The sequence below is a fragment of the Hemicordylus capensis genome, chromosome 16, assembly GCF_027244095.1.
Source record: "Hemicordylus capensis ecotype Gifberg chromosome 16, rHemCap1.1.pri, whole genome shotgun sequence".
Lineage (NCBI taxonomy): Eukaryota > Metazoa > Chordata > Lepidosauria > Squamata > Cordylidae > Hemicordylus > Hemicordylus capensis.
The window spans coordinates 16,270,441-16,297,300 of NC_069672.1; the positions used below are offsets into that span (position 1 = coordinate 16,270,441).

Genomic DNA, 26,860 nt, shown 5'->3' on the forward strand with positions numbered 1-26,860 from the left:
GTCACCAGACCAGACCAGAGAGACCCTCAGATCCAATATGGCGGCACTCAGGGCAGCTGCCATCGTGAAAATGGCCCCTTGACGAAGACCAGACCAGGCAGACCAAGGGCCCTTCTTGTGTTCTCTTCTTGTGTTCCGTTTCCAAGATGGCAGCTGCCATGAATGCCACCATATTGGATCTGAGGGCACCATGGCCGCCAGCCATTCCAACTCCCAGTTCTCTCCGCTGCTCCTTTCTCTCCCTTTCGCCTCCAAGATGATCTAATCAGGGGCCTCCACCGTTCCTCTAGCTAAATTATCCCTCTTTGGTGACATTGTGAAATATGACTCGCTTCGCAATTGCTGGCAAGGGTTATTCTCCATCTACATTATGCATATTTAATATTATATGCAAAGAGGGAGGGAGGGGGACATTAGCAAAGCGTCCAGGCGGAGACTTTCATCTTCTAAGAGTCAGCACATTTCAAAGTGAGGGGCTCAATTCTTTTAGCTACAGTTTCTGTAGCTAAAACATCACAGACGACGGAGCAGTGAGAGCCCCTAGCCCACCTGAGAAGGATGATGGCAATAAGTTAAAAGAAGGGCACTTGCTTGCCACAGCACCCCTATCCCGGCCTCCCGGCCATTCGGGGTCAACAGGTAACTGCCACATTCCAGAACCCCACAAATTGCCTCTGCAAAGTTCACGGAGGGCGGGACTCTGTCTTTCCCAGCGGAAATTGTCGTGCAAATTCAGGTACACGTGATTTAAAACACAAAACAAAAACTGGATATGACCACCTGCAACGCTCACATGCATTTCAATTTACAGCTATGGGAGGGAAGGACCAGTCACGGAATGTTCACAGTCAGTGTTGCTGCTGCAAGAGAAGCAGGAGAATGCTAGAAGAGACGCGAGGAGGAGGAGGATGGAGCAGTTGAAGAGGAGGAAGAGATGGATGGGAGGCACCAAGGAGAAGGAAAGGAAAGCCTTGCGCAGAATTTAGGCGGTGCACACCTGCCCTCCTCTCATTTCAACAGCTCCCAACGCCCCCTGCCCCAAGGAGCCCCAGAGGGGGATGCCCATCTAGCAAGACAGCTGGGACTGGCTGAAGCTTCCCTGCTCATGCTCTGACATCACAGCAGTCCAGCCACTGCCCTGCAGAAGGCACAGGCGGCTGGGTTTCTTCAGTCACCTCAAACATTCTGCAAAGCTGGCTTCTAGCGGGTTAAAACTTTGCTACTGCAGCTCTGCTGGTGTTTCCCCCTAGCCCCCTCCCCTGCCCACTCCAATTTGGGAGTGTTTAGGCATCACCTAAATATGTAAATCCTTCAAAGGCACTTACAGCCCCGCTCTTAAAGGGGTGGAAACAGGGCAGGCAGCCCCTCCCTCCTCCCCTCCCAGCTGCTCCTCTACTCTTCATCTTCATCTTCCTCTACCTCCCTTTGTCCTCCGGCGTTCTCCTCTCCTTTAACTTAGCTGGAAACACACGCTGTGTGTTAGCGATAAGGAATGGAGCAGGATTTTTTTTAAAAACACACACACTCCACTGACACACACAGGTGATTCTGCATGCCGTGTGCTTTCTATTCTCTGCTTTCCCTCAGATCCTCTCTTTCATCGTCTCTTACAGAAGAGTTGTATAGTTTGTGCTTTCCCGAGACTCCTTTGCGGATAGTTCACATGCAAAAGGGTTCTCATGCCCCCGGAAGACGGAAGAGCAATGGGTCTCCTCTCCAGAGCTATGGAAAGAGAGACAAAAAATGACTACATAGAGAGCCCTGCCGGCTGAAACAGGAGGATCTGGTCCGGTGTTCTGCTTCCCAGTTTCCAAAGTGGTCAGCCAGATGCTCCAAGAAGCTCACAAGCAGAGCTTGAAGGCAGCCGTCTTCCCCTGCCTTGGCTCAGAGAGGTACACTGCCCCTGTAGCTGGAAGCTCCATTCCCGTTGCCAACACGCAATGAAGAATCGTCCTGCCGGGTCAGATGGAAGATTCAGCACACTGCTTTGCACACTGGCGAGCCTGAGTAAGCGCTGTGCCTGTGTGTTCAAGAGAACTTTCTAGGAGCTGTTGCAGAGGCTGCATAAGAAATATTAGGTCACTGGAGCACGTTGACCAACGCTATTTTGACAAGATCAACCTCCACTTCCCCTTGAAAAAGAGACATCTCGAAACGGGGATCACAGTTGTGTGCGGACTTGTTCAGTCTTCATACCCATCTCTACTTCATGGACTTCACCGCTCCTCTTTGATTATACAGTGTGAGGACTTATTCATTTGTGTTTTGTACCCATTTCCACATTATGGACTTTATCACTCCTCTCTGAGCATACAGCTGTTTCATCAATATTTCCCATTGATTTGATTTCGCTTACAGGTAAAGGTAAAGGTAACGTTGTGCCGTTTAGTCGGTGCTGACTCCTGGTGCCCACAGAGCCCTGTGGTTGTCTTGGGTAGAAAACAGGAGGAATTTGCCATTGCCAGCTCCTACGCAGTCTGAGAGGATGCCTTTCAGCACCTTCCTAGATCGCTGCTGCCCGATACAGGAGTCTGGGGAACACGCCAGTGAGGATTCGAACCAGCAACCTCTTGCTCGCTAGGCAAGTCATTTCCCCACTGCACCACTAGAAACAAATTTCCAACTACAGATTTATTTGCCTAGGTTGTGTTTGCTTATTATTGGTCAGTCTAGCAGGGGATCTTTGGGGTTTCTTGCTGGTGTAGCTGAATTCCAAGACAGACCAGCTAATGCCTCTGGGATTCAGGCAAATGCCTTGTCTATTTAAAGCCTTTCAGAATTTCCTCTCAGTTATAGCAACAGCAGGACTTTACGAAAACAATGACAAATATTTATATACCACTTTTCAACAAAAGTCCCCAAAGCGGTTTACAGAGATAGATAACTCACAATCTACAAAGAAACACAAGGTAAACGTCAGCAGCAGCCACTGGAGGGATGCTGTGCTGGGGATGGATAGGGCCAGTTGCTCACCCTCCTGCTCAATGAAGAGAATCACCACTCGAAAGGTGCCTCTTTTGTTCAGTTAGCAGGGGGTAAGGGGGAAGAGGGAGGGAGGGAGGGAGGACATTTCCTTCAGAACTGGCCATTTCTCCAGTTCGCGTGCAGAGCTCTTTCTCTTTCCATGAACTTTGCACTGAGTGACATCATCGCATCGCCAGATTGACATCAACCCATTCAGTCTGTGTTCCCTGATTGCTTGGTCTCCTCTAGGCCACCAGTCTAGGGAGCTCTGCCTTCAGTCTCATGTGGCTTCACGTGCCCTCAAGGGTCACTGGGGAGTCCGATCCGGTGGTCTATGTCGCGTTGTGACACCATCCCACTTACTACATGAACTCTGCTTGGCTTGGCTTGCCCATTTCATTAATACAGAAAGAAGCAGCAACCGGTGTGGGGGGGCATTCCCTAATTCCAAAATCCAAGCTTTTCTGAGCAGATATTTTGACCTTCAAATCACTCCATTTTAAAAACAACAACAGAAAATCAAAATGGTAGACCATTTGGGCCCAATGTAACCACACTGCGCTCTGAATCGTGAACAGACAAGGAGAAATCTTTTGGCTGAGAGCCGCATCCTCAGCAGGCACCCCTCCCCTCAATGCCAAAAAGATCTTCCTTTCCCTACCTCCTGAACGTCATCCGTCAAAATATCACCCGTCACTTGGCAAGATGAATCCTCCCGGGGCCGTAGATAAATATGGAGGTGTGGATCCAGAGAAGAAGATAAAAGATTGTATTTTTAACACGTACGAAAGGGAACATCTGTATAAATAGGTTGATGACATCTAACAGGGAGCTATGAATAAAAGAGAGAGTGGGGGGAGTTAAGATGCAATCGCTGGCTCCCGGGCTGCCTCAAGGAGGTGTGCACTGCAAACACACTAATTCACAGTGCGTGAGTGGTTGTTCGTGGTGGGTATGCATGGAGAGGAAACCGCGTACGGCTGCCTCCCTCCCTCCCAATCTTCCCTTGAAAGGTGAATACTCAGAGAGAGGAAAACTTTGCTTTAGAAAGAAACTTTGCAGGTGAGAGTTCAGCACTGCACACATACAGAGGTTGGCTTGCTGGAATCTGGGGGGCGGCCCTTCCCAGAGGCGAGGTGAGGCACTGGCCTCAAGCGGCAGTTTATTGGGGCAAGGGCAGGGTGGCAAAATTGCTGGGAGATGCTGCCAGGAATTGAGCCTGGGGCCTTCTGCACGCAGAGCAGAACTTTGCCAGCGAGCTTGCCCGGATAAGGCCATCTCTGTAAAGAACAATACGTTCCACGGCTGATAATCTGCTGCTCTCTCCTGGCCCCGCAAATCTCCTCCCTGTCCTGATCTGTCTAGTGACGGGGAAGAAATTGTCCCCAAAGTCAGAGAGACACAAAGATGACACTGTGCGGGGGTTTGTGTGGGTCCTCCTCATCAAACCCACGGCGGCATCATAAATGGCTTCTCCGGCGGAAGGCAGCGGTGGGCGGTTGCTCCCAAAGCAGAGGACAGGCTGTGCCTAAAAGGAGTCGCTCTGGAATTGTGGTGGCAGATTGGATGTGGGGAGGCCAGGCGTGTGTTGTGCGCGCACGAGAAGGAGGGGAGGGAGCAAGATTTGCATGGAGTCGTTATGGCAACGGGAGGACGTAACAACAATTTTTTAAAAGGCTACAGGTTTTTCTAGTTAATGCAGTTTTGTTTGGGAGAGGCGGAGGGACGGGGGGAGAAACTGGCCCAGTGGGAAGTGCAGGGCGAGATTTGGGGCTGCGGTGAGAGGCAGAGTGAGTCCAAGGAAGGGGGCACGAGAAGGGTGCATCGATCGGCACATGGAAGGATCCGGGTTCAGTCTCTGGCAAGGCCAGCAAAAGATCTCTGCCTGAGAAGCAACAGCAGGGGAAGGCAACCTCGTCTCTCCAGCTGCTGTTGAACTACAACTCCCATCATCCCCTGCCACAGGGGATTCTGCCCAGAACTAAGAGGCTGCCTCCGGAGCCCTAGGAACATAAGATGGAGAGCTGGTCTCGTGGCAGTGAGCATGAACGGTCCCCTTTGCTAAGCAGGGTCTGCCTTGGTTTGCATTTGGATGGGGGGACTCCATGTGAGCCCATGTGCTCCCTGGAACAGGTAATCCCAGATGTTGTTGACTGCAACTCCCAGCATTCCCAGCCAAGGGCAACTGCAGCTGAGGACCCTGGGTGCTGTAGTCCACCACACCTGGGATTTCCTGTTACAGGGAAGACTGGTGAGCACTGTAAGGTGCTCTCCTTAGGGGATGAGGCCGTAGCTCAGCGGTGCTGAATCTGCTTGCAGACTGAAGTTCCTGAGTCCAATCCCTGGCAGCATCTCCAGGTAGGGCTGGGAGAGACGCCTGCCAGGAACCTTGGAGGAGCTGCTGCCAGTCAGGGCAGACCATCCTGAGCTAGATGGACCAAGGGTCTGACTCAGTAGGCGGCAGCTCCCAAGGTTCCTAAGAAGCTGACTTGTAACCAGGCAGAGCTTTGCCCTCCTTGCTCAACACGCTCGACTCTGACTGGCAGCGGCTCTCCAAGCTTTCAGGCTCAGGGGTCTTCCCCAGCCCTGCCGGGAGATGCTGCCAGGGATTGAACCGGGAACCTTCTGCATGCCAAGCAGAGCAGAGGCCCTTCCACTGAGTTGCAGCCGAATGCAAATACAGCAAATATTTATAAACTGCTTTCCCACAGAGGCTCCCGCAGCCCTATCGCTCAAACGGGGGGCCTCCAAGGTCTGGCCACTCGGCACTCACTGCCACATGAAACAGACGATCCCTTGCTGTGCCTCCAGCCTCCTTTCCACCCCCCTCCAACCCTCCTGGAAAGCCTCATCAAAACCTCCGTTCCGCTGCAGGCACATCACTGCCTTTCCTCGCTCTGACTAAGGTGAACAAATGGAGTGGGGGGACCTAGAGACGGAGTAAATCATTCCAGAATGGACGGGGAGCAGGGGAGACGGAGTTCAATCCACAGGCTGACATCCTCCCACTCCAAGCCCTCGTCCTCCGCAGCGACGGGGAGGAATCGGGAGCGCTGACTGAAGCCGTATTAAGTATGCAGAGAGTCACGCGCTGCCGTCCAAAATGAGGATCAGCCGCTTGTGCTGGTTTCCGTACGGCAACGAGAATAACGCGTAACCTTTGCTTTGCGACGCCGGGTGTGCTAGAGCGGATGGAAGAGGGAGCCGCGGTTAAGAGAAAAGGAGCCTATAAATAAGTTGCTGATTTTTCACGTAGGCCAGCATGTAATTGGGAAGGGCAAATGCAGAAGATGCAGAGAAGGCAACGGGAGGATTCTGAGCACACTTGAAGCTCCCCCCAAAAGGAGAGCTGGTCTGGTGGTTGCCAGTATGACTTGTCCCCTTAGCTAAGCAGGGTCCGCCCTGGTTGCATATGAATGGGAGACTAGAAGTGTGAGCACCGGAAGAGATTCCCCTCAGAGGATGGAGCCACCGCTCTGGCAAGAGCATCTATAGGTCCCAAGTTTCCTCCCTGGCAGCATCTCCAAGACAGGGCTGAGAGAGATTCCTGCCTGCAACCTGCCAGTCCGTGAAGACAACACTGAGCTAGATGGACCAAGGGTCTGACTCAGTATATGGCAGCTTCCGATGTTCCTATGACTCATGATCCATGGTGGCAAGGAGACACAAGACTGCATGGACCCAGGCTTACAATCGTAGGAACTGAAAAGTCCATCTTGGCTGGCATTTTCATTCCAACAATGGCTGGGCAGCGGCAGCAAGGCGGTATCTGGGAAGCCCACAAGGAGGCCGTCCTTGTTTGTCCCCAGAAGATAGAGATAGACCACTCCTATACATGGGAGCTCCATTCCTAACCAAACATAAGAACCATCCTGTAGGACTGGAAAGAGGGCGCGTTGAGGTCCGCAAGCTGCTTGCCATATTGGTGGTCAAGCCCACAAGCCAGGCAGGAAGGCAACCGGAGATGCACCCCAGACACGAGGTCGTTTCCAAGGCAGACGATGCCATACTAAGGATCTGGGTGTTCTGGGCAAGCCGCCTTCCCCAAGGCCCCACAGTGTTGCAAAATGGCACAGTGGCTTAGATCGCCATCCGAGGAGGACAAGATGTTGGGGGGGGGCGGGGCGGAGCTCTGCAATGAAGGTGAACACTACGAGCTGGACAAATGCAAATCTAAAACAGCTAATTCCAGGTGTTGGCAAAGACTCATGGAGCAAGCGCCCGGAGCCCCCGATCGGAGTGACTCAACCCACCGGGGCTTGCGGCTCGCGACTATTTTCAGCTTCATATCTCCTAATCAACTTCCCCAAAAACCCACAACCCAACAACAACAACAACAACAACAACTGTAGGAAGAGGGAATCAGCACCTGGAGAAGTCCAAAAGCTGCTCGCAACACCACACACAATGCCTGGCCACCTCCTCCCCACCACTCCGTTGTTCTCAAATTGGAGTGGGGGGGGGCAGCCATCCCACCTGACCCCATTCGGCTCCCTTGTGTACCTCGGGAGGCGTTCGTGGGCTTCAGTTGCCGTTAATTATATAGCAACAGACACAAATAGTTTCTCTCACTGCGGGGATCGAAGGGAAGACAAGGGATCGCAAAAATAATGGCAACAATAGGCCAAGGCAGACGACAAAAGAACACGCACACCAGCACACACACACCGAGACAATAAGCGCGCATCAAAGGCAACCAGAGCTGTGGGAGAAGAGACAAAGGGAAGTGTCCCTCGGGCAGAGAAGAATCAGAGTGGATGGGAAAGTCAATACTGGCTTTTCCCGTCTCTCCGAACACGTGTCAAGACAGGCCTTCTGTCCCTGCCGGCTCCGAGCCAGAGATGGGTGGGGAGACCTGGCCGCAGTGTCAGCGCTGGCACCCCGTAAGGCCAGCGTACACACACACATGCCGCCATCCGGAAGTTAGTCTACAAAAGTGAAACTCACTGGAGGGGCCTCGGGGCCAAGCACTCCCTTACCTCACAGGGTTGCTGTGAGGAGGAACAGGACTGCGTGCAATGCTCTGGGCTCCCTGGAGAAAGAGCGGGATAGAAATGCAATAAATCCATAAGCAAACCACACGTGGGACATCACAAGGGGAGGACCTGGCATCTAGAGATCCACTGGCCAGCTCGCCACTGGTGAGTTCCCCCGGCCCGCTGGCGAGCAGGACGCCCAGCCCAACACTGATCCCCTCTCCATTTGCATTGCCATTTTCAAGAAGATAAGATACAGCAGGGAGGAGTCCCCCTGTTCCTTGCCATCAAATGACAGAAGACTCCCTTCTAAGCCCTCTGCCTGCCAGAAAAGAATCGGAGGGAAGAGAGAGGGGACTGGTGGCAACCACAAAGAATGTCTGGCCAGTGAGCAAAGTCTGGATTTGCGGGTCCCCGGGGAGAGCCAGGTGGAAGGGTGGCAGAAGGCACCCAGCAGAAGAGCGATCTGTATTCCACTTTTCAGCAAAAGTTCTCAAAGTGGCGTACCCGGAACCACAGTAAGCTGGTTCCCTGACCCCAAAAGGCTCACAGTCTAAGGAGAAACGCAAGACAGGTGCCGGAAAACAGTCTCTGGAGGGATGCTGTGCTGGAGTTGGACAGGGCCAGTTGCTCTCCCCTTGCTAAACACAAGAGGGTTGCCACTTGGAAAGGGGCCTCTTTGCCTAGTGGGTGTGCCCCTCTGGGTGAGCCTTTGATAAGACAGGCCAGCCCCCAAGTGGGGCTCAGAAACCCCAAGGAAATTTCACGTCTCTGATAGATGCCCGTCTGTCTTCCCTTGACAATTATCAGATGTTTCACCTTGGGAAGGACCCTGAAATTCACTTTGCATTTCACTTCACACATGCACACACACAAAAACGGTACCAGCCTTACATCACATTAATGAAGAGAAGATGACAAGGTGAGAAAGCACACTCAAGGAGGGTCATACTTTGAGAATCAGTGCAGCGCAAGAACCCAGGTTGGTTAGACTCACCGCCAGAAGAGAAGGCCAGCGAGAGTTCCTGTGGACCTCACTGCTAAAAGAAGCAATGGTGGTGAGATCCCCACTGAAAAGAAGGGCCCTTCTAGGTCAGACTAACAGTTCATCTATTCTGCCAGCATCTTGTGACAGGGAGTTCCACAATTATGGCTCGGATGGACCTTTTGTCAGCCCAGACCGTCTTCTACTCCCAGTCAGCTTTCTTGGATGACTCCAGATTCTAGTATGTGAGAGAGAGAGAAGAAGAAATCTGCCTACTTTCTGTTTTTATCCACTTTCCCCTGATTTCCTGACTTATGAGAAAGGGGAAATCCCAACCACCACCACCCCCTAATATAGTGGGGAGACGTTCGACATTTCACAGTAAAGCCAGTCTCGACGCTCTGGCTCTGATCTCGGCGGCATTTTACCAGGATCCAACATCGCCTTTCCAGCCAACCCACATTAAGCTCCGATGAGAAGATTTTGCTTATTTGTCAGGATCCAGGAAAATTGGGAAAGGGGTGGGGGGTGGAGTGGGGGGCTCGGAGGAGAGAATATCAAGTGGAAAGTAGTTTCCGTGCTGGAAACTCAAACGAGAGAAAATCCAATAGTGCAATAAAAAGGAAACGACACAGCACAACCACAAATAACTTGGATGATCTGCGGGTGAAACCAGCACACACACACACTGAAGTCAGCGCTCGAGGGTTTCGCCCTAAGGATCCTTTCGGTTGTCCGAGCCAGAAGCAAAGACTCAAGACGCATTGGGTGGGTCAAGTTTGAGGGCGGGGATCTGGGGGTAAAAGGGGATGGTGTCCACTGCCCCTTCACTGGTCTCCACCACGACAGTCCCACCAATGGGGGCACTCCCCGAATGTCATGTGGTGTTGTAGCATCAGTGGCGGGGTAACCTGGGGAGGGGGGCAATTTGACTGCCACCGCGTGGCTGTCAGGACTTGGAGCAACGCCACACGGCCAGAGGTCAGTTCCCCCATGGCGCACACAAAAATCACCGCCGAGCCCTTAACACCGGCACCCTTTTGCTCCCGGTCATAAATCCAACGCCTCCCATGCACAGGGCATCAGGGCTGCACAACCCCAGCCCTCTTGCAGATGCTGGACTACCATTCCAGCCATCCCTGGCTACTGGCCACCGTGGCTGGGGACGAGAGGGGCTGTAGCCCAAATACAGCTAGAGTGGATGAAAGGACCGGTCTCTGCCCCTAGGGGCTCACAATCTAAACAGACACAAGAGAGACCCCAGCGGGGGGCGAAGGAAACAGAGGCAGAGGGACTGTGGCCGGGGAGCGGGGAGAATATGCACAACTAGATTCACGGGCCCAATTAGATTCGGCTCCAGGGTGACCCTGCCGGTCTGGGTCGCTTGCTGAGCACAGTTGCAGAGCTGCCCGGACTTTTGCCGCACACGGAAGCCGGAAAAAGAGTGCAGCCGCAGCTGCGTGAGAAGAGGGACGGGGCACGGAACGGGGCGCCCCTCGGGGCCTGGCCCGCCAATTAGTTCTGTCAGCCGTCTGCCAGTCTGCTTGCTCCGAAGCCATTCCGACAGCTCTCCGGTGCAGGAGAGAGACGAGGAAGAGAGAAACTCCGCCGCCCGGCCCCTTCCTGGCCCATTAGAGCCCCCCGCGTGGGGAGCTCGCGTCCTCCCCCTCTTCCCACACCTCCTTAACTTTCAAGGTTCATAAATCTCGAGTCTCCGGGATTTTAAATCACAATATTTTATTAAAGGCCAGCCTGGATGGAGAAAGGTCAGCCATTAGCTGACATGGTGAAGTGTCTGCGTGTGTGAGAGAGAGAGAGCGCGAGAGCGCGTGGGAGGGAAGCCGAGCCCAGACTCTGCCCACTTCCGATGCACTGAAGAAGGTTGGGGGGCAATCTGGAAATGCCAGGTTGTTGCGCCAGAGGCGCCTTCAAGAGTTGCATCTACACGATGCGTTTAAGCCAGATGGGGCTGCAACTCAGTGGGAGAGCCTTGCACGCAGAAGGCCACGGGTTCAAACCCTGGCAGCATCTCCAGGTAGGACTGGGAGAGACCCCTGCCTGCCTGCAACCCTGGAGAAGCCGCTGCCAGGCAGTGTCGACAGTACCGAACTAGATGGGCCAAGGGTCTGACTCAGTATGAGGTGGCTTTCTAGGTTCCAGATCCAATCTTGCTTACTATCCACGGACCCCCAGGGAAGGAAGCTGGGAAGGGTCGTTTCTGGGAAAGGCCAACGGATAAAGAGCAAATTCTCCACACCCTCTCAAAAATGTCAGGAGATGCCTCTGCGTGGCTGTTACACCCGTTCCAGAAGTCATGCAAAAGTGCAATGCAGATGATCTCAACTGAGGGTCTCAACGCCCTCACCTCCAGCTTACGTCTTCCTTGACTTGTGGGAGGGTTTCTGGCCCACCCGTCCAGTTCCAGAGAAGCACCTGACAGGCCCACACTGATTCCAGAGAGCCAACGAGTGGCAAAACAAGCAAGCGAACCACAAAAACAATTTAACAAGACATTTAAAAGAACAGAAGAAACAACCAAACAAACAGAGAGCTGGTAAACAATTCACATTTCCTAACCAGACGCTCTGCGTTTCCGCCTCTAATGGATTCAACGCCAGCCACAATGTCCGCAACGCTGGCAGAAGTTCAGGGACGAGAACACAAGATGCCGTTATGAAAAGACAGAGGCTTTCTAAGTCACGCTTCTCTTGTGATGGCAAAAATGTGTTCGGGCGATAGGTAAACACGGAGGAAATCACAGAGGAAGGACACACTTGAAGGGAATCGGCTGGGCGATACGGAGGGGATACGGAAGTGGAGAGGCGAGGCGAGGCGAGGCCCAGCTGAAAAGAGCTACCCCTGAACCTTCCAGAGCCGAAGAGGGATCTGACTGAAGGAGATGGATGGCTAGGAAGCAGCCCACTCACTCTGCGCACAGTGTAAACCCGCCCCCCCCCCCCGCTCCCAATTCACCTCTCGGCATTTCCAGGTGCAGCTGTCTGGCGTTTGGAGCTAATAAGCGCCAAGGAGAGAGGAGCGTAATGACCTCCTTCAGGTATGCGTTTTTGGGCCTGTCAAAGCTGATTTAAAGACAGGTCTGGTCGTGGCAGGCGGAGATCCTTCTGCCCGGGGCGGCTCTGTAAATCAAACAACCCTTCAGACTGGAAAAAATAAAGGAAGCTGGAGGCGGAGTGAGTGGGTCTCTGGAGCTCCTTGCTTAGCTGGACCCCCAAGAAGATGGCAACAGCAAATCAATAAACCAGGCTGGGAGAGGGCCCAGACTTCGGCCTGCCTGGAAATCGTGGCCTTTGATCTGGAAGCTTTTCCCCACGTAGAGGGGCAGGGGAAGAATCAACCCTGTACATGCTCCGATTCAGGCTGCTCTTTGGGAGTCCCCCACTCAACCCACTGCAAAAAACCAAAACAAAAGCCAAGAATGTAGGTTCTCGCTACAAAGGAACAGACAAATGCAATGATTTGTTTGGATCCCCAGGTTTGTGGGAGGGCTTTTGGCCTCCCCTTCTTAACTTGAGGCCCCCTCACTGCCAGGGAGTTTGAGCAGGGCCCCGATTCGAGAGTCTCAGGCTCCAAGAGCTCTGCAAGAGGATTTCCCTTCCTTAACTATATGCCATTGGTTGGCACAAGGTTGACCCAATCTGCATGTGCTTCATGTCTGGGTTGGGTTTTGAAGCCATCTCTCCTTGGCCAGGACACCACGTCACACTTGTCATGGGCAGAGAAACCCCAAGGAAAAAATAAATAAATAAAAACATTTTCCAGCACTTTGGGATAGGGCTTGGCTCATCCCAAGGCCTCACCAGACCCTGCCTTGCACTGACATAAGAACATAGGAAGCTGCCATATACTGAGTCAGACCATTGGTCTATCTAGCTCAGTATGGCAGCGGCTTCTCCAAGGTTGCAGGCAGGAGTCTCTCTCAGCCCTGTCTTGGAGATGCTGCCAGGGAGGGAACTTGGGACCTTCTGCTCTTCCCAGAGCGGCTCCATCCCGAGGGGAATTTCTTCCAGTGCTCACACTTCTAGTCTCCCCTTCATATGCAACCAGGGTGGACCCCGCTTAGCTAAGGGAACAAGTCATGCTTGCTGCCACCAGCCCAGCCCTCCTCTCCTGACAAGGTCCCCGCTTTTCCCAGCACTCCTTTGCCCCCGGCATGTGGCCATGACAGCGAGCCAAGCATCCGTCGGAGCCCCCCTCGAGGTGTTCTCCAAGCTGGATGACCGGGGGGTCTGAGAACCTGCAGCAGATTCAGGGGCTGGGGGGTGGGAGACACCAGCACCCACAGAGGGCCAGGAACCCCTCTCGGGAAAGCCTCCGGGGGACGACCCTCTGCCGGGGTCATCCAAGGGCCCATCAGCCCACACACACCCCCGTCACAGAGGCCACATGACTGCCCAGCACTCTGGGTTCACGGAGATGTGCATTTGGACGCCAAGGAATCCGCAGTGCTGCACGCCACTGCGGTGAACCCTCGGGCAAAAAGTCCCGGCCGTCCCCATTTTGCAGGCAGAAGGCGGAGGCTGGGAGACAGAACTGGCCCACCACGGCACGACGGCTCTGCGGCCAGAGGGGGGAGATTCAGAGGCAGCCCTCCCCGATGCTGCATGGGCCGGGCAACCCCGAGTCGGGGTGGGCTTGGCTTCCTCTCCCGGCCATCCTCCTGGGTGGGGTGGGGGGGGCAGCTCCGGGTGAAGCCGGGGAGAGAAGGAGCTGCCTTCGCAAGTGGCGTCCAGGGCGCTCCACTCCATTAGTCATGCTGTCTCGTTTTCTATTAGTTCCCTTCAATATTTTATGGGGGCTGTTTCCCTTCAGGTAGCAACAATGCCGGGGTCAGCAGAATCCAGCCCTGCGCTCTCAGCGCCAGCACCGCGGCCGCTGTAGATTATTTACCGGAGCGTGATTATGGCTCGCTAGCCGTGCACAGAGTGAAAAGCCTTGTCAAGTCCTTTTCTCATCAAGCCGGGAGAATCACCAAAAACGGCGGATGTTGTGTCACGTGCAAACCCCTTGCCCCCAACACACACACAGACAAAAGACCGCCAGCACACTTGACCCCCGGCTGCCACTCCCCGCCCGCCCGCCCGCCCGACCCACACGGCCGGTCTGCCTCCTGGGGCAAGAAGAAGAACCCACTCGCGACCAAGCCCCCGCCAAAGCAATCCGGTCAGGGCTGTGGATTCAGTCCATGCAGGTGAGTTTCTTCTCAAAACTGGATGTTACGTTTGCTCTCATGAGCTGTGCCCACATCAGACCCCAAATGAATCCAAACGCCCCCTTCTCTTCTCCCTTGTCACCCACCCAACCTTCGATCACTACTCAAACGGGCATGGACAGATCTTTACTGAAGATATGGCTTCATACTGAGTCAGACCCTTGGTCCATCTCGCTTAGTATTGTCAACACTGACTGGCAGCGGCTCTCTGAATTTTCAGGCAGGGCTCTCTCCCAGCCCTACCTGGAGATGCTGCCAGGGATGGGACCGGGCACCTTCTCCCTGCCAAGCAGAGGCCCTTCCCCTGCGCAACAGACCCCCATCCACAATGGCACAAATCAAGCCAGGAAACTGACCAACAAGATGTGGGTTGGCTTTATTTCTATCTTGGTGCCCTGGCAGTTTCCTGCTTACAGCCCTGAGCAGCTGCATAAACACTCCCATGAGAGCAACCAAACCAAAGCAAGCAGAGGAGGCACGGAAAGCAGCCCTTCCCAGCGGGTGTGAGACCTGAAGAAGGAATTGCCAGCGGCAAGAGGCAGAAAAGCAGTGCAGAGAAGGAGGGTGGGAGGGAGGGGAAGAGTCCAAGGGAGCTGCCGACTGAGTCAGGCCCTTGGTCCATCCAGCTCAATACTGTCTGCACTGCCTGGCAGCATCCGTGCCCGGAGATGCTGCCAGGGACGGGACGGGATGGGACGGGGGACCTTCTGTGTGCAGAGCACAAGCTCTGTGGCTGAGTGACGGCTCCCTGGCCAAAGGAAGAGGAGCTGAGATGGACAGCTGGGAGGGACTCCCGCCATGGAGAGAAGCCACCCTGTCCCGAGGCAGACGGCTGGCTCCTCCAGCAGGAGCCCTTCCACCGGGCCCCATGTCCGCCCGGGTCAGGATGGAGGCACCCAAAGGCACGCGGCCGCGGGGGCCCCCATGGCAGGAAGCGACTCCGCCAGCCGCCCAAGCCTCCCTCTCCCCGCGGCTTCTGAGCCATTCCCAAGAGCCCTGACCTCCGCCCAAGAGGCCAGCCCCTGGCGCTCCTCTCCCAAAAAGACACACACACACACACACCCCGGCCCCGCGCAGCTCTGGCAGCCAAGGGAACACACGCCCCACGAGCACAGGGCGGGCACGGAGCCAGCCCCGCTGCTGCCTTCGAGCCTGGCGGGAGAACAAGGGCAGACTGTGCTCTGCTCATCCCTCCTCTCTGCTCCTCCTCCTCCTCCATGGAGGCCCTGGAGGCCAGCAAGCCATGCGCCTCCTGGTCCGTCCGTCCCCCCCCCACACACACACCCCTCTCTGTCTCTCACCCAGCCAGCCAGCTCCCATCACCAAAGCCAGGGGGGACCTCCCTCTTTCGGGGCTGAGCTGGCCTCTCCCTTGGGGAGGACCCAGCGGGAAAGGGAGAGAGAGGGGAAGAGTTCAGATCCCGCCCTGGGCATCAAATCCCACACCAGAGGGACCCGAGGAAGCTGCCTTCTGCGGAGTCAGACCAGAACTGTTGACACGGACTGGCAGCGGCCCTCCGGGGTTTCAGGCAGGGATTTCTCCCAGTCCTCCCTGGCAGCGGCTCTCCAGGGTTTCGGACCCGAGGGTCTTTCCGCGCCCCGGGTTGGAGATGCTGCCAGGGAGTGGACCCAGAACCTTCCGCACGCAAAGCAGATGCTCCACCGCTGGGCGGCGGCCTCATCCCCTACAAGGGAGTATCTTACAGCAGGCAGCACTCACAGGTCATCACCCATCCCGCGTTCCGTCAGCCACGCTGCACTCTGCACATGGTCCAGCACACCTTCAGCCTTGGCTTTGCAACTTCTGGCAGACACAGACACAGACACAGACACAGACACTCTGCCCGCATCCAGATGTTTCCCTTTACAGCGAATGATCTTGGCAACTCCGTACGGGTCACTCTGAGAACAGGGTTCGGCCTGTTGTCGACGATGACACCCTCTTACGAAGCTCTTGAACAATCAAGCAAGAAGCAGGAATCTGCTACAAAGGGCCAAGATGTCCACAAGAGAAACGAACGTTCCAGACCTTATGCGTCATTTAGCAAACATTTTGAGAGAAAGCAAGCAGGGGCAGGACGGATTCCCACAACCACCGAGAGAGAGTCCTGCCTGCAACCTTGCAGAAGCCGCTGCCAGTCAGTGTAGACAGTACTGAGCTAGACGCACCAAGGGTCTGGCTCGGTAGAAGGCAGTCTCCTATGTTCCTGTGTTTTTAAAAGTGCAGAGATGGGAAATGCCCTCATACAAAATGATGGTGCGGCCACACTCGGGAGTGCTGTGTACAGTTCTGGTCACCATATCTAAAAAAGGGCATTGTAGAACTGGGAAAGGTGCAGAAGAGGGCAACCAAGATGATCAGGGGCCTGGAGCACCTTCCTGATGAGGCAAGACTACAACACCCTTTTCGTTTAGAAAAAAGACGACTGTGGGGAGACATGAGAGAGGTCTATAAAACCATGCATGGTGTGGGATAAAGTGGAGAGAGAAATTCCTCTCCCTCTCCCATAACACTAGAACCAGGGGTCATCCCACGAAATTGATGGCCAAGAAATTCAGCACCGACAAAAGGAAGTACTATCCAGGAGTGAGATGACAAAGGGATTGTTCCACCTCAGTGAGGACTAGGAGGATGGTGAGTCGAGGAGGCAGATGAGGAGAGCCACTGGTCGCCCTTGTCCTCCATGAATTTATCTAAACACTTCTTCCCAAAGCCATCCAGGCTGGTGGCTGCCACGACATCTCGTGGCAGAGGACTGCACCCCAATCAGCTTCCATCTCAGATCCTCTCACTCCCCCTCACAGCTAACCTTGCAATTCAGGCCGAAATTCTCTGCACGCTTCCCAGGGAGCAAACTCCATCTAACACAGTGCAACTTCCTTCCAAGTAAGCCTGCCCAGCCTCGCGCCGTTAAACGTTCCTTTCCACAGCATGCATGCGCACATGGATGCATGCACACACGCACGCTCGCTGCTTCCTCACCCCCTTCTGCCAGCAGGGCCGCGCACGGTGAACAAGATGTAGCAATGCGGCTTGTGTACCCTACTCAAAGATATTTAATAAATATGCAAATGGGTCTCCATGTCTCCTCAGGCAGGTGAGGCGTGTGCAAGGAGAAGAGTGTGGTTAAGTATTAAATCCATTCGCTGGCGAGAGCCTCGCGCGGAATTAAGTGGAGACGACAAAGCTTGCTGCCCCCCCCCCACACACACACACAATGGAAAACAGGAGGAGGGGAACCATCAACCCGCCTGCAGAAAGGAGAGGGCTGAACATGCCGCCACAAACTCCAGGGTTTCCGGGTGACCATGCAGGGCTTGTTCACACAATCAAGAAATGGAGGGTTGTCACTCCGAGGCCTTCCCTGCCTCCACAGAGAACCAGCACATACAAGCCGCCCAACAGACAAAACAATTCTTTCAATGTCTCCAGGGATCCCAACAAGAGCAGCATGGAAGTCGCCCCGTTTGTCACCAGGATCCGGTACATTCAGAGGTATACTGCCTCTAGAAATGGAGGCTCCACCTTTAGGTTACTGTTGCCACTGATAGGCATGTCCTCTATCATGCTTTTCTAAACAGCCACTTAAAACACTGGGGAGGAGAGCAGGTCTGGCGGTAGCGAGCATGAATTGTCTCCTCTGCTGAGCAGGGCCCATCTTGGTTTGCAGTTGGATGGGTGACCACATTTAAAGTAAAGTTGTACCATCGAGTCGGTGTCGACTCCTGGCGCCCACGGACTAGCCCTGCGGTTGTCTTGGGTAGAATACAGGAGAGGTTGACCATGGCCTCCTCCCGCGCAGTCTGAGATGATGCCTTTCAGTATCTTCCTAGATCGCTGCTGCCCGATAGAGGTGCTTCCCATAGTCCGGGAAACAGACCAGAGGGGATTTGAACCAGCCACCTCCTCCTCACTAGGCAAGTCATTTCCCTGCTGCGCCATTTAAGCACTGCAAAATATTCCCCCTAAGGGGAAAGGGCCACAGCTCAGTGGAAGAGCGTCTGCTTTGCATGCAGAAGGTGCCAGGTTCCCTCTCTGGCAGCATCTCCAGGTAGGGCTGGGAGAGACTCCTGCCTGGAACCCTGGAGAAGCCGCTGCTGCCAGTCAAAGTAGACAACCCTGAGCAAGATAGACCAGTGGGATCTTCATCACACAGTCTGACTCGGTATGAGACAGCTTTCTATGTCCCTATAAAACTAATGGACTGTTCTGTTACTACCCTGTGAGATATTCCCGTCAGGGGATGGAGCCGCTCTGGGAGGAGCAGAAGGTTCCAAGTCCCCTCCCTGGCAGCATCTCCAAGATGAGGCTGAGAGAGACTCCTGCCTGCAACCTTGGAGAAGCCGCTGCCAGTCCGTGAAGACAATACTGAGCTAGATAGACCAATGGTCTGACCCCATATATGGCAGCTTCCTCTGTTCCTATGATGTCCCAACATCTCCGAGTCTACATCTCCCAATTTAAAACATTGCCCCTGCCTTTCCTGGAGCAGGCTTTTCAGAGCATGCCATGCTGACCAACGGCTGAGTGTTCAAACCAACCGAGGCCCTGACAGCCCAGAAACCCAGCACCAGCATTCCCAGGAAGAGGGGCTCCCCATAGCGCCAATCCCCACACCAACTCCTCCCACGCCCCCGTTCGTTCGGACCACGCATCCCAGCTCACGGGGTGTGGTGGGTTCCCGGCTCTTGGCCGGTCTCTGCAGAGCTGCGATGCAGGAATCCCAGCTCCCATCCAAGACCAAAGAGGGTTGATGTGAAGTGGGCACCTGGCCGGCTTGTTGTCCACGATTACCAGTCCTTTTAAAAGGGGACTTGTTTTATCTTCTTTCTTTTTTAAAAAAAGAGTCCAGCTCTAACAAGATCAAGCTAATCCGTTTAGACGCCTTCCTCCTTTGGCGAGAGCCCGTTCAAATGGGCCTTGCCTGTCCCTCTGGCAGCAAAGTGATCCACCTGGCCGGGCCTGTGCCAAGCAAAGGATGCCAGCTCCCTCGCTGGGCACCAGGCGTCAGCCGGGAAACCTTTCGCCGGGCACTTAACCGGGCCCACCCAGGCATAATGAGGATTCAGCAGGAGTAAGAAGGATGGAGAGGATTACTGACGGAGGGAGGTGAAAGGGGCAAGGGCACCGAGAGGGAAGCGGAGCAGAAAAGGGGCTGCCGGACGGAAAGGGTGGGTCAACTGGGGGCTTCCTGAAGCTGCGAGAAGTTGTGGGTTCAAATCCTACCTTAGGCAGAAGGTACAGCAAGACCTGAATACATGAAAGGCACCGTGTGTGTGTGTGTCTCAGAATAGGAGCTCTAGTGCCTAATTCACCACACTATCAAGGAAGCTCACAGGCAGGAGGATGAATGGACAGGAGCCTTTCTGTTCCACAAGGCCCCTCTAACGCTGTGGAAGGAAGGGAAACTGCAAGACTCACGGCCTGGGGAGATCAACAGGGCCGCTGCTTGCCCCATTTCAGGACGCCTCTGGGCTCGGCTTCCCAGTTTCCGTCCCAGGGGAAAGAGCCAGAGAGAGCCTAGGAGAGCCGGTCTGGTGCGAGCAGGCATGAATTGTCCCCTATGCTAAGCAGGGTCTGCCCAGGTTGCATTTGAATGAGAGACTTGATGTCTGAGCACTGTTAAGATATTCCCCTTAAGGGATGGAGCCACCGCTCTGGGAAGAGCATCTAGGTCCCAAGTCCCCTCCCTGGCAGCATCTCCAAGATGGGGCTGAGAGAGACTCCTGCCTGCAACCTGGGAGAAGCCGCTGCCAGTCCAGTCATAGGTAACCTATGTGGTTCTTCGCTCCCCTTTTGCCCTTACAACAAGCCTGCATGGAACATAGGCAGCTGCCATCTACTGAGTCAGACCATCGGCCTATCTAGCTCAGTATCGTCTTCACAGACTGGCAGCGGCTAGGCAGCACAGGTGGTAAAAGTGTTCAGGCCCCAGAAGCAAAAGACACACACACACCCCAGAGCCTGATATCCACCGAGCACAGCCACGTGAAGGGCCTGGCATATCCCGGACGAGTCACGACAATAAAGCCAACCACCCCGCGGGAATGCCTCTACCGAGAAACAGAACAATGAAGCACACAGAGAACGGAGGGAGATGGAACAGCAGCAGCCAAGGACGACGGGCGGAAGCGGATTGTCTCTCTGCTCTCCTGACAGCCTCGTTCTTAACACAACATTGTTGGCCCCCCAAAGAGATCAAGTGCCGGGCGAGATAATGAGGAAGTCTTAGGGGGTAGGTTACCAAAGAAGAGGTGGCCACCCAGTGGAGCCGGGCCCTTCATCAAGCCGGGCGTCATGACTTGTCTCTATTTACGGGGTCTATTACTCCATTATGCTGAGCGCTTTCTTTCCACGGGCTCCCAGACTTCCAGTCGTTAGAGGTAGTTATCTCTACGCAATTTAATTAAAGTCTAGTGTTTAATGACACAATGTGCCGCTAATTATTTCTCGTGGGTTGTCGGGAAATTTCTTTTTCAGTTTGTTCCATTTTTCTCCCTTTTTTCCCCTCCGCAACAAAGCCGCCACCACCCCCAAATCTAATTGCCTTGATTTTCAAATGAAAAGGCAGAAAAAAACGAGCAAGGAAGCGGGTGAGAAAGGAGGATGGGGGGACGGCAGAGAAAAGGCAGGGCAAAAGTTGGTGCCACGTCTTCGGGTTGGGAGGAACCAGGCGAAAGGCTCTTGTCCAAAGAGCAGAAGGCGCCTCCCACCATTCAGCTCCCTGGAGGGAAAGGTGGGGCCGATCCCCGGACGGGATCAATCACTTGCTTTTGGGGCAGTACACAAATATGTTAAACAAACCCACCGACAAACAAAGGCGGTTCCACAGGAAGTCGATGCCGTTCTAGATTGCGTCTGCAGCAGCAACCTTCCGAAGAATTTCACAGTACGGCAACTAACGTTTCTATACCACTTTTCAACCAAAGTCGTCAAAGCAGTTTACAGAGATACAAGGAAATAAATAAAGATGGCTCCCTGTCCCCAAAGGTCTCACACTCTAAAAAGAAAAAAAGGAACAGAAGGGAGACACCAGCCACAGCCACTGGAGGGATGTTGTGTTGGGGACGGAGAGGGCCAGTTGCTCTCCCCCTGCTCAGTGAAGAGAATTGCCACTCTGGAAAGATGCTTCTTTGCTCAGTTAGCCGGGGACAGAATACACAATACCATGCACCCATCAGCCGTCAAGTAGGGCACCACCTTTGGTTACAGATAACGACGACTGCTATTTATATACCACTTTTCGACAAAAAAGATCTCAAAGGAGTTTACATACATCGAGAAAAATATTAAGGAGATTCTCCTGTCCTCAATGGCCTTTGGCTATTGTGGCTGGGGGTTATGGGAGTTGTAGTCCAACAACATCTGGGGACCAAGCAGCATTCCCTGCAGCAGAACACCCCAGATGGTTTTTGACTACAACTCCCAGCATCCTCAGCCAAAGCTCACTGCAGCTAGGGATTCCGGGAGCTGTAGTCAACAACATCTGGGATTCTTTCTTACAGGGAACACTGGACCCAAGTTTGAGAACCCCTAGTCTAAGAAGAAACACAAGGGAGGCAGGGTGAGCACAAAGAGTTCCATGGTTTGGTCCCAAATGGCCCACTGGCTGGCCGGTTGGGTCAACGAACCGGCTCGAACCAGCTTGAAGTGGTTCGCAATCAAACCGACCCGGTTTGCAGTGGATCGGTTTGCAGTTGAACCGGTTCTGCACATCCCTACAAGGGAGACCCCAGCTGCAGCCAGCCACTGAGGGGGGGGGGGGGGGATAATGCTGTGCTGGAGCTGGATAGGGCCAGTTGCTCTCCCCCTGCTAAATAAAAGAGAACCACCACTTTGAAAAGTGGGTCTCTTGGCCCAGTTAGCAGGAGTCATGTCTCCAAGATATTATTGTATTTACATATTATTATACAGCTTTTCATCATCAACAAACAACAACATCATTGTCAAAGCAGTGTACATAGAAAAGGAATAATGAGAAAATGGTCCCCTGTCCCCAAAGGGCTCGTGATCATTCTGAAGAGAAGCATGAAGTACGCAGGAGCAACAGCCACCAGGGGGGTGACACTATACTGGGGATGGAGAAGACCAGTTGCTCTCCCCCTGCTACATACATGAGAACCACCACTTTGAAAGGTGGGCCTCCTGGCCCAGTTGGCAGGGGCATAAACAAGGATGTTGGTACGTTGAAGAGTGGTAACAAAAGCAGCAACCCCACCCCATCCAGATGTCTAAGCTGGAGTTCTGAATTACCTGGTCTTGTTTCTGAAGTGGGACGGATGCACACAGCGCTCTCCAGCACCCCAGGCTTTATTTCTGCACAGTTGTCCACTGCTGTCGACTCCTTCAGTTTGGCTTCCTCCCTCCAGTGCCCAGGCCAATGCCAACTGAAATAGATATATATATGCACAAGCTAAGTCCTGGACTTCAAAGACTACATAAGAACATAAGAACAGCCCTGCTGGATCAGGCCCAAGAAGGCCCATCTAGTCCAGCATCCTGTTTCCCACAGTGGCCCACCAGAAGCCCATAGGCAGGAGCTGAGGGCATGCCCTCTCTCCTGCTGTTGCTCTCCTGCAACTGGGATTAGGAGGCATCCTGTCTTTCAGGCTGGAGGTGGCCTATAGCCCTCTGACTAGTAGCCCTTGATAGACCTCTCCTCCATGAAGTTCTCCAAACCCCTCTTAAAGCCATCCAGGTGGTTGGCTGTCACCACATCTTGTGGCAGAGAATTCCACAAGTTGGTTATGCATTGTGTGAAAAAGTAAAACCCATAACAGCTTGCAACAGCAAGCAAAAGGCAGAAAACACACCTCCCAACATGTGTGCCGGTCTATGACCATAACAATAGACTTGCAATAAAATTACACCTTTCAGTGTGCAAAATAAATGATGTGCTACAACTGAAGTTAGAGAAAGAACCATTTAAAAACAAAACAAAACAAAACAGTAAGCCATAATAGCTTGCAACAGCAAGCAAAAGGCAGAAAACACACCTCCCAACATGTGTGCCGGTCTATGACCATAACAGTAAACTTGCAATAAAATTACACCTCTCAATGTGTGAAATAAACGACGTGCTACAACTGAAGTTAAAGAGAGAACCATTAAAAAACAAACTCCAACAGTAAGTACAACATCCCCTATGGCCCAAGTTGAATTGGGCTGGCCCCCAGCGGACTTTCTAGTGAAACCAGCATGGCCAGAGGGGTGGGAGGGAAGGAAAATGAAGAAGCACGCAGGATCCCCCCTTCGCGCCAAGAGGAACAAACAAACAATCTCTTTAAGGCAAATTAGTTCTCCGCCACTTGACTGAGCAGATCTGCTGGCAATAAGAGACGCCCGGCAGGTAGCAAGCGTGTGTCGATTATCTGGGCGCCTGGGAGACCAAGTTTATCTCAATGAAGCGGCATTCCAGCAAGCCACCGACAGGGCCCCGATGCACACGGTCAGCATGCGGCTCAGTGGTGCTGCACTGCGCTTGGGGTCGTTGGTGGGAGGGTGCGCCATTGTGCCCGTCCAGCATGGAAAGGGGCCGTTGACGCAGGAGGCGGACCCAGCCGCTCACACAATGCCGAGTTAAGCACGGTGGCTTATTAGCTCTCCCCTGTGAAAACGAGCGCAGAGCATTCTAACCATGACATCAGCCCTGGGCTGGGAATGAGACCGTGTGTGGTGCGGTCATTAGCAGAAAGGCACACTAAGGCCACTTAGGGCCCGCTCTGTGGCCACAGTTAAGGAAGCAGCTAGGAAGCTGCCTAACACCCCTGCTAACTGGGCAAAGAGGCACCTTTTTAACGAGGTGATTCTCTGTATTGAGCAGGGGGGGAGCAACTGGCCCTATCCACCCCCAGCACAGCGGCTGTTGCTGGGGTCTGTCTTACATTTCCTTTTAGACTGTGAGCCCTTTGAGGGTAAGGATAAACCTCATTCATTCATTCATTATTTCTCTAGGTAAACTGCTTTGGAAACTTTTGTTGGAAAACAGTATATAAATATTTGTTGCTGTTGTACCGAGCTAGATATGGCTACCTCTAGCTCAGTATTGCCTACACTTACTGGCAGCGGCTTCTCCAAGGTTCCAGGCAGGAATCATTCCCAGCCCTACCGGGAGATGCTGCCAGGGACTGAACCGGGGACCTTCTGCCGGCAAAGCAGGCGGAAGCTCTGTCACTGAGCTACAGACCCATCCCAAGGAGAATCCCTCAGAGCGCTCACATGGAGTCACCCGCCCAAATGCAAACCAAGGCAGACCCTGCTTAGCAAAGAGGACAATTCATGCTCGCTGCCACAAAGCCAGCTCTTCTCCCCACCTGGAGGAGTTGCTGCCAGGGATGGAAGCCGGAACGTCCTGCACGCAAAGAAGATGCTCTGCCACTGAGACGGGGAACAATTAAGGACAGATCAGGAAAAGTCCGCACAGAAGAGAAGTGAATCCCGGAAGGAGGGCCGTGCAAAGGCAACAGAGAGACAGAGCCACAGGGGTGTGGGGCTGGGGGCCTAAGAAAGTCACCCAGGACTAGGCACTGCCTGAAACCTCAGAGAGCCGTTGCCGGGCCAAGAAGACTCCGGGGAGTCGGGCGGACCCAAGGTCTGGCTCCGTCGGAAAAAAGCTCCCCGAGTCCCTGTTTCCCATCTCCACGTTTCACTTCACAAGAAAGGCGAGTTCTTGTTAACTCAGCCCGTGCTTATGAACACTGGCTGGTTTCCTTTAATAAACAGGAGGCGGCGATGAAGCTGGCAGCCGTGCATTTATTTTGGGATCTGAAATCTTTGCAGAAAAGGGCCGTGTGTGGCGGTGAGGGAACACTTGCAAAGGGATGCTTTCGGAATGATTAAATCGGCAGATCCAGCCCCCGCGGCCGCCGAGAGCCATGCAAGGCGTCTTCCAGCCCTCGCAGCCTCCGATACGCGCCACGGCTTTATCTGCTCGCAAATTTACAAGCTGTAGTATTGGGTGGCACGCAAAGTTTATTTGCTTCTCATGAATGTAAACAGGAGGCAAATGCTCAAACCCCCAAAGAGACGCTCCGGATAAAAAGACAGAGAGAAACAGATTTTGCCACCAATATGCTCCTGCTTCTGAGCAGCAATTTCCGTGAGATGCGGCTGGCGCAGATATCGTCAGCTGAACGGCACGCTTTATGGGGGCAGGAGCCGAGCTGACAAGGGGACGGGATGCAGAGGCTCCAGCATGGGACTCAGGGGCGGCTGTTGCTGCCCTGTCCAAGAGGAGCCCGTGCAGAAGCTGGAGGGGAACTCCTGCTCTTCAGGCTCTGCTTTCTCATTCCTGAGCGTTCCTCGTTTTCTACGGGAAGATCAGGGTGACCATGTGAACATTGCCCTGTTGCATGTTTAACATTGGCGTTTAAAGGCTTCACTTAAAAGGCCTGAGGTGGGTTTTTCTGCACAGGGATGCTCTGCTCACTGCATCATGGGCTTTGAAGTCTGGGCACATGTCCTTCGCTTGCACTGCACAATGGGGTTTGGGATCTTGGCACTGTACGAAACAGGAGCGCCAGGGCACTGCAGTGGTTAGGATGCTGGAGCAGGGACTTGGAAAAACCCCATTCGGGGCTTCACTCGGCGATGAAGATCTCTGGGTGATCTCTTTGGCCACTCACCGTTCCTCTATTGTCATGATCCCAGAACCCTCCTCCCATGTTTTGGATGGCAAGGAGAGTCTAGAATTAATTTTCAGGTATTCTCCTAGTTAGGTCAGAATTCAAGAGCACCCAGCATAGACTGAATGAACAGAACCAAGGAATAGAATGAAAGAAAGACCCTAGGGTTCCCCTGGAGTTCTCGAACTTGGGTCCCCAGATGGAGTTGGACTACAATTCCCATCATCCTTGACTACCTTCGGCCATTGTGGCAGGGGGTGATGGGAGTTGTAGTCCGTCATCTGGGGGATCCAGGTTTGAAAGCCCCTGGGATGACCCCCAACTACACCTGGCCGAGGTGAAGCCTTGCAGAGGAGAAGACCAAGAGTGAGCTGCCCAGTGGGGCTGGCATCTCTCAGCCCCATCATTGGACAAGACAGGGGAGAGCCCATAGCAGCCTCTTCAATAATTTAGCGAGGAGCAGAGAGGAGTGCCGCTTGAGAAGCACTTTGTGCTCCTTTGTGGATCTTTAATGAACCTTTTAAAAAATGCAAGGGGAAATAAAAAGCCCTCATTAAGGGTTTTGGCAGATTTGATTAGTGGCTCTAAAGACTTCTAAACAGCCATTTAATTGGTAAATCCTTTGGCAGCCTGGAGGGAAAAAATATTTAGGAACACAATAAAAGGAGACCCCGGAGTTGGGGAAGGGGCATGTTTCCAGAAGTCACTCTTCACTCACAACCTGACTTTTCCACACCAGACAGACGCTGGGCAAGCACAGCGGGGCTTCTGACTACAAGATGGACATTCCCATTGCTCCCCATCACCATGGCGTGTGCAGAAGGCCAGATCCACAGAACCTTCTGCAGGCAGCACCAGCGATCACCAGACCACCCTTGGGTCCTGCAGCTAGCAAGACCTTTGGCACTGGGCATCAGCCCCCTCGTGCTTTGCAGACGCAGCCTAGCCCAGCCAGGCCCCTGGGTGTCCGCGGGGCCCTCTTCAGACCCAGGAGGGAAGGTGGCTGCCCGAAAGAAGCATCAGCACACGCCCGGCCCCCAGAATCTCCAAAGCTCTGAGCATGGGGGCCACCACACCTACA

The 26,860-nt window shown here is 53.8% G+C and overlaps 1 protein-coding gene across 5 annotated transcripts in view; it reads right to left on the reverse strand.

Moving 5' to 3' along the window:
* Nucleotides 1-26,860, reverse strand: part of IGSF21 (immunoglobin superfamily member 21) — a 228,248-nt gene that overhangs the window by 127,194 nt on the left and 74,194 nt on the right. For 4 of the 5 annotated variants that reach the window (XM_053280565.1, XM_053280564.1, XM_053280567.1 and 1 more), the window contains exon 2: nt 22,409-22,542. The exons of the other annotated variant lie outside the window; for it this stretch is intronic. In XM_053280565.1, the coding sequence (XP_053136540.1) occupies nt 22,409-22,542 (134 nt within the window). The remainder of the gene's footprint in view (nt 1-22,408; nt 22,543-26,860) is intronic. 5 annotated transcript variants of the gene reach the window in all.